This window comes from Peromyscus californicus, unplaced genomic scaffold (genome assembly GCF_007827085.1).
Source record: "Peromyscus californicus insignis strain IS unplaced genomic scaffold, ASM782708v3 Scaffold_17__1_contigs__length_78620276, whole genome shotgun sequence".
Lineage (NCBI taxonomy): Eukaryota > Metazoa > Chordata > Mammalia > Rodentia > Cricetidae > Peromyscus > Peromyscus californicus.
This window is the reverse complement of record NW_026294469.1, coordinates 24,061,960-24,069,641: the sequence shown is the minus strand read 5'-3', so window position 1 is coordinate 24,069,641 and position 7,682 is coordinate 24,061,960. Positions and strand designations below refer to the sequence as shown.

Sequence of the window (7,682 nt, the reverse complement as noted above, 5' to 3'; positions counted from 1 at the left end):
CCGGTGGGCGGGCCAGCGGCGCCGCAGTCCGGCGCCGAATCCGGGTTGACCGGGGCGCCGCCAGCTCGCCCCGCCCCCCCGCGTCACTTCCGGCCCGGCCGCTCGCCCTCCACCCTGCTCCCCTCCCGCTCGCCGTTAGGGAGGCTCTGCGCCTCAGCCGCCGCCGCCGCCGCTCCCGCCCCTCTGTCTGTCTGTCTGTCTGTCTGTCTCTCTCCGCGTCCGCCGCCGCCGCCCGGGGTCTCCGGGGGTCGCTACCGGGCTGGCCCCGCGCCCCAGCCGTCGCTCCAGCCTCGCGCTCGAGGCCGCCTCGGGAGGAGACCCGCCGGCCGCCGTGCCACTTCGGGCCTCCGTCCTCGCCTTGTCGACGTCGCCAAGGGTTCTGGAGAAGCGGCCAAGGCCGGGGAACGGGGCTTCGCGGTTCCAACGGTGGGTAAACGGGCGGGTGCCCGGCCGTGCGCATGCGCGGCGGGCTGCCGCGGCGGCCCTCCCCCTCCCCCTCCCCTCCCCCTCCCTCCGCGGCCGCCCCGCCACCCCGGGTCCCACCCGGCGCTGGCCGCTGGGCGCCGCGGTTCGGGGTCGGGGAGATGGAGGCACGGCCCCGGTGGACGTTCCGTCGAGGGGGGGTGGTGGTCTCCTGGTCTGCTGGGAAGAGGAGGAGGAGGAGGAGGAAGAGGCGGTGGCCCCGGCCGTCGGGGGGTGTGGCAGCCTTGGGGTTCCAGCCGCTGCAGTGCGCGCAAGCCCGGGGTGCGCCTCGCCGCGGAGCCTCGCCTGCCCACCGTTCTGCACCACCTCTGTCTGCACCCACTTCCTTCGAGCTGGGCAGAGGAGTGGGTGCGGGGGGGGGGGGGGAGGTTGCGGAAAGTGGTTTATTCCGGGCTCCACTGCGCCCTTTTTTTTTTTTTTTTTTAAGGTCGTCACGTGAGATGAGTGGTTGCTGACTTCCTTAAGTCGCTCCGAGAATATAGCCAAAATTGGGCTGTTGGTGCACGGGGACCTCATCGAGAACGCCCTCGAGCCAGAGCCGGGCCCGAGGGGTCCCTGTGTAGGGCGTCGAGTTTCAGATGGGGCGCCTGGCTAGACAAGAAGTGGAACCACTTGGCACACTCGCCCAGTGGGAATGGTTAAACTCTTTGTTGGTAATCAGTTAAACCCAAACTGACTTCGAAAAAGTGTTGCATAATTTCATCCGGTTTCCTATTCGGCCTTCTAGTCAGCTTGGAGGAAGGCGGACGGAAAATGGCAACCACAGCTGCAGTGTATTTGGCTGTTTAACGTTAGCTGTGGCGTGCAAGTCTGCAGGAGATAGTAAAGGATAGTTTTGAATATTAACTTTCTGTGCTTGGGTTAGTGTGAAGTTGTGCCTTCAATCCCCCCTCCCCCCTTTTGTAACCCCGAAGTACATCTTTGGCCTGGGTTTTCGAAAGTACTTAGTAAATACTTGAGTCATTATTTGCCTTTTAGGTTCCTTCCCTTTATCTTTTTAAATTAGGGTATTTTCTCCCGTATCTGTAACACTGCTGGAGTTCCTGCCGAATGGAGAAGGGCCTATCTTAGTGGCGTTATTTTTCGTTGGATAAAGTAACTTCCATTTTTTTTTTAAATTAAAATGTTTTAGGATAGGAAGTGGCTGAATTAGTGATTTACCAGTATTTCCCCACCAGTAAAACTGCAGTTCTCTTTTAAGACAGGGTCTCAGGTAACCCTGATTGGCCTCCACCTCCTTGTCTAGCTGAGGAATAATGACCTCCAACTCCTGCCCCCGGCCCCTTCCCAAGTGTTGGGATCAAAGGCACACACCATACTAGGCTTCAAATGCTTAAAAAAATCGTGCGTGTGTTCTTGTATTGTGGCACACATTGCAGGGCGGGACAACTTTCGGTTCTGTCTACCGTGTGGGTGGGTTCTGGGATGAAACTCAGGTCATCAGGCTTGGTGGCAAGTGCCTTTACCCCTTAAGTCTTCTCTCCAGTTGTCAAATTATTTTTCAAAGCATCATAGTAAATATATACCTAAAATTTATCATTTCACAGTTGACATACCATTTTGTTTTTTTGAGATGGTCTCTATGTATCCCTGGCTGGCCTCACTCAAAAAATCTTACTGAAGCCTCCCAAGTGTTGGGATTACATTACAGGTGGGCACCGCTATATCCAACTGTAACAGGTAGTTTTTTCTTCATAGAACCACCTGGTTTTACCCAGAGCATGTGTACAATCCCCTCCCCCACCTTCAAAAAAATAATTTGTGCGTGTGCACTTTTTACAGGGCTACTGACAATTGACCTAGGGGTTCTCCCTGGCCTTGAACTTGTGATCTTCTTCCCTTCACCTCAGTGTTGAGATTACCAGCTTGCACCCCCAGTGTATGTGGTGTTGGGGACTGAGGAGGGCTTTGGGCATGTGAGGTGAGCACTCTGTCTACCGAGTCACATCTTTAGCCTCTCCGGTGCTTTTGATTTGCATTTCCCTAAAGACTGGTAGTAGGCAACCTAAAAAGTTTTACTTTTGTGTAGTGAGGTTTACATGCCATGGTGTGTGTGCGGGAGGCCAGATCCCCTGGAACTGGAGTTACACAGGATTGTAAACAGCTTGTTGGGTGCTACGAATCGACCCAGAGTCTCCTGGAAGAACAGCCGGTGCTCTTAAACGAAAGCTCTCAAGCCCCATTCCATCTCTGTGTAGGTTCTCGGGGTTGGACTCGGGTTTCGAGGCTTGGGGAGCAGCAAGTACCTTTACTTGCTGACCATCCTGTTGGCCCAAGAACAGCTTTTCTATGCTTAGTGTCCTAGTTAGGGTTGTCTTGCTAGGAGGAAACACCGGCACTAACAGCTTAGGAAAGGGTTTGTTCACCTTACTGGTCACAGTCTTTCATTGAGAGAAGCCAGGGCAGGATCTTGAGGCAGAACTGAAGCAGAGGCCATGGGGATGCTGCTTAACTGCCTTGCTCCTCATGGCTTGCTCAGCCTGCCTTCTTGTACAACCCAGGAGCACCTGTTGGGATGGCACTTCCCATAGTGGGCTGCATTCTCCCACATCAGTCGTTGTGAAGAAAATGCTCCCCAGACTTCCTAGGCCAGTCTGATGGAGACGTTTCCTCAGTTGAAGTGTTCTCTCTCAAATGACCCTACCTTGTGTCAAGTTGACAAAGCCGACAACTAGCACACTTACCAGTTGCACATTTTTGGGGAAGTGTTTATCTCAGATCCATACCTATTTTTGTCTTAGTTGGTTGGTTTTTTGAGACAGAGTTTCTCTTTAGCTTTGGACCCTGTCCTGGAATCCATACCTATTTTTTAACTGAGTTGTCTCCTTGTTATTGAGTTGTAGGTGTGATTTTTTAAAAAAATTTCCACATGAGTTAAATCTTTTTATTTGAAAAGCTAACATTTCTTAACATGAATGAATTACTGCAAATTAATTTAATATAATATCCTGTTTTACAGATAAACAGCAAAGAAGCTGATTTTATATTGGAACAAGGTTCTCAGCCTAAATTTAGTTCTCAACTAGGTACCTCAATACCAAGATTCTGATTCTGTCATCTCAGTACTAGAAAGGCATACCTGGTTACACACCTTTAATGCTGGTACCTTGGAGGCAGAGGCAGGCATATCTGGGAGTTCCAGGCCATCCAGAGCTCCATAGTGGCACACTGTCCCCAAAACAAAACAATAAATAGATCTCCCCATTAAATGAAGACCCCATTTTAATCAATGAATAAATATTTTTCAGAGAATATTTCTTTGTTAAGTTTTTTTGTAGTATGCCAAGAATATGGGAGGAGTTACTATTGTAAAAAAGGGAGTATGGAATGTATAGATGAACTTGTCTACAATTAGTGTTAACACAGACGAGTGAATTGGGACTTTTCCAAGAGAGAACAATAGGTTAATTTGTGATTAGCTGATTTTAACTAGAAATAGGAACAGTGAAGGATTTGGAATAGAGTGTAACACATGCCACTTTAATGCAGCAATCTCCCTGTGGCTTCATACATTTTGAGGGAACTCGAAGCAGCAGTTTCAGTGAGATCTATATTTGTTAGCCAGAAAGGACATCCACTTAAAAGCTAGTTGCAGCTTGTAGTCACAAGCTCTGGAACTTGACCAGTTTTTTCAGCTCTCAGCGGTTTTTCCTGCCCCCTTTTCTCACAGGATGGTTGGAGGATTCCGATGGGTAGTGAAGTGGAAAGTGCTGGAAATGATAGTATCGGTTCACATAATTGGATTCTAGTTGGGTAGTTCAGAAGTGTGGAAACAAAAATGAAGTAGTCTTTGGGGTGGAGATTTGCTCAAAGCTCACAAAACAAACAAGGATAGTCCCGACCTTTCTTCATTTGTGGAGTTTAGGATTGAACCCGTGGCCTTACGTGTTAGATCAGTGCTGCTTTTGTATGTGTACATCGGTCCACACTTCTGTGCACACGTGGGTGTGGATGCTAGTGTACCTGTGTGAGTTTGCATTTGAAGGCCAGAGACAGCTTGCAGTGGTGTTCTTCAGGAGCCGTCCGATTTGTTTTTCGGGGTAATCTCTCACCAGGAGCTGGGGTTTGCAGATTATCCTAGACTAGCTGGTCTACCTTTGCGCCCCAGGGACCTGCAGTCTCCGCCTCCCCAGCACTGATGACGTGGGCATGCCACCAAGCCTGGCTTTTTATACAGGTGCCAGGGATGAAACTGAGTCTTTATTCTTGTGGGGAGAGCACTTAACTCTCTTCATCCCCAAATTCTGCCCCCCCCCCTTTTTTTCTCAAAGGAACTTCTTGCCAACTCTAAAATGAAATGAGAAAAGTTTCCATCTCTGGGAACCTATTTGTTTAGAGTAAGTCAGAGAATTCCTCTAATACCCTTTTCTGATTAGAAACAAGTACATTGTAGTTTTATATTAAAAAACAATAAGCTATCCAGGCATGGTTTCACATGCCTGTAATCCCAGCACTTGGTTCCAACCAATTAGGAAGATTGAGAACCATTGTTCTAGTTTCTTAATGTGTTACATGTACTAATGTTATATTTTAGTGTATTGTTTACTACTCTGCTTTGGAAATGCAAGATGACATGTGCTCACGATTGCCCCCCTGGAATAACAGCTGTGGGCAATGGAAAACAATTGAGAAATTTTGTGTATTTGAATGATTAGATTTGGCTGGGAGGCAGAGGCGGGATGATCTCTGTAAGCTTGAGGCTAGCCAGCTCTATCTAGTGAGACCCTCAGGGGGTTTGTTTTGTTTTTGTTTTTTAAAGATTTTGTTCAGTACCTATCTAGGAATAGTTGCTAGATCCTGTAACCCCAGCATTCTGTGGTGGAGACAGGTGGATCCTGGGAGCTCATTGACTGGTCACTCTTCCTGAACTGGTAAGCTTCAGATTCAGTGAGAGATTCGATCAAAGAATAAGAGGGAGAACACTAGAGTACCACACACACAAGCACACATAAAGACAGGAGAATTGAAACAGTCGTTGTCTTTTTGTCTTGTAGATTAACTGCTGAAGTACTGATCGAGTTCTGCGTTTCTTCAATGAGGAACTACAGGCTGATCTTCTGCCATAATCTCAAACAACCGTAAATGACAGAAGGATGCTTGCTCAGTGAGGGTAGCTGGTGCAGAAGCCGTTTTTTAACCTTAGGTGTTTAAGTACTCAAAGGTAAGCTTGCTTCGTGGTAATGCTCCGTAAATCTGCGAAGAGTTTCGGAGTTTGCAGTTTATAGCTGCTGTTTAATTCTTTGCTATCAGTGATTCATGTTGTTAGCTGCTAAATTTGATTAACTTTGAGATTTTGTATTAATTAGCCGGCACCAAGTACATCAAAGAATAGATGTTGCTTGTCTAAGACTATGTAAATTTATGGTTATTTTCTTATTGGTAAGTTCATTTCTACCATTCCTGAAAATTGGTTGGATTGTTTCCTAGTCTTGCTATGGAGTCCTTGATAGAGCTAATACAGCTGATTCAGTCTTTTTCAAACTTTAGAATCTTGGGATTCACCTTTTTTTTTTATTCATTCAATAATTATTTATGATATTCATTAATTACATTAATTATATTGATTTATTACATTCATGATATTATGTCCTGATACTACTGGGATTCACCTTTTTTATCTGGAGTATCAGTACTTGAAAAAGGTTTTCCTTCTTTTAAAGATAATCTTTTTTCCTTTTGTTTAGCAATTAATTATTTGGACTGCTTGTTATCTAATGCTTCAGATACTGGAGACTCACTTTCTGAGGCATTCTCTCTTTTCCTCTTTACTGGGCTCCATCCTACAAAATGAAGACAGCTGTTTCTTCTGAACTAGCTTAGAGGGCTGGGATTTTTTTTCCTCACTGAAAGTTTAAGCTTAGAGCAGGGCGGTGGTGGCGCATGCCTTTAATCTTAGCACTCGGGAGGCAGAGGCAGTTGGATCTCTGTGAGTTTGAGGCCAGCCTGGTCTACAGAGCTAGTTCCAGGACAGGCTCTAAAGCTACACAGAGAAATCCTGTCTCAAAAAACCAAAAAACCAAAAAAAAAAAAGTTTAAGCTTAGAACTAAACATTTTTCCTTTCTGGGAAAAAAAATGTTACAGCTGCTCATATAGTAATAAATGATTATTTTTGTTCTTATCAGGCCTTAGTTTATAGAGTGATTGATAGCTCGGCATGCTATATATGGTTGTATCCTAGCAGTTAGGAAGCTGAGGCAGAAGGATTTTGAGTTTAAGGCCAACCTGAGCTTATACTGAGACCATGTCTTAAAAAGGTCCATCAGTTTATAAAGTGGTTCTTTTCCTGATTACCTGTTTGTGAATTGAGGGTTCATATTGCAGGTTCGGAGATGAATCAGGCTTGGCTTCTACCTAAAACTGCATTACCACTACACTTTCAGAGTGGAAGTCTTCTTGGGGCAAATTTGGCCCTTAATTGTCTTGGGATATTAATGTCACTTTCCAAAAAGTTTTGGATGACCTTTTGACACTGTTAAGTGTTCAGTCAGATATTACAGACCAGGTTCTGTAGTAGAGAAACCTATCTAATTACTCTGAGATTTATTTGTAGACTGTATCATGGGCCTGATAACTGGAACATATTTAAATAGATAGTGCACATTCAGGTGTAAAAGCATTTTTTCTTTAATGTATTTACTCATATTGCCACCTCTTAATCGTTATAGTCTTTTTTTTTTTTCTTTTTCTATTTTCATTTTTGTCTTTCATTTGGCAGAAAAGACAGCTTTGATTTCTGGCTGCAAAAAAGATATGAGGAAGAGCTCCTCCCCTTCCTTGAGTAACTGCAACTCCGATCTTGCTAACAAAATCTTTGGGATTCCACTTGATGAGCTGCAGCAGGGAGGCCATCCAGACAATGCGGTTCCGTTCATAGTCCGCCATGTTGTGGACTATATTGAGGAACATGGTATACATTTCCTTCCTTTGAGGGCTAGCTTTTGTCGTGAGGAACCAACTACCCCTTTTTGATTTTGGATTTAATTTTTTCTTAGTATGGGTAGTGCGAAGCAGGAAGAACAATATAAACTCTAAGGCTTTAGTATATTTTTTAAAAAAATTGATTTATCTAGAAATGGCAGTCGCCCAGCTGAGAACATTCTTCGCGGGGGTACTAGGAACTCTTTCAAGGCTATAAGGGTGGGGTGAAGTAGACTGTCCCTCAGAGATAGTGTGCTGCTAGAGGACCAGTTTGGTTTTT

The 7,682-nt window shown here is 45.7% G+C and overlaps 1 protein-coding gene across 6 annotated transcripts in view; it reads left to right on the top strand.

The window, feature by feature from the left end:
• Fam13b (family with sequence similarity 13 member B) overlaps positions 1 to 7,682 on the top strand; it is a 58,905-nt gene that overhangs the window by 8,944 nt on the left and 42,279 nt on the right. For 2 of the 6 annotated variants that reach the window (XM_052741846.1, XM_052741841.1), the window contains exons 1-3: positions 166 to 426; positions 5,478 to 5,644; positions 7,200 to 7,391. In XM_052741846.1, the coding sequence (XP_052597806.1) occupies positions 7,235 to 7,391 (157 nt within the window). In that variant the 5' untranslated portion in view covers positions 166 to 426; positions 5,478 to 5,644; positions 7,200 to 7,234. Of the gene's footprint in view, positions 1 to 165; positions 427 to 1,161; positions 2,405 to 5,242; positions 5,355 to 5,477; positions 5,645 to 7,199; positions 7,392 to 7,682 lie in introns of those variants that run through there. The other 4 variants (XM_052741845.1, XM_052741843.1, XM_052741842.1 and 1 more) reach the window with 4 other exon arrangements.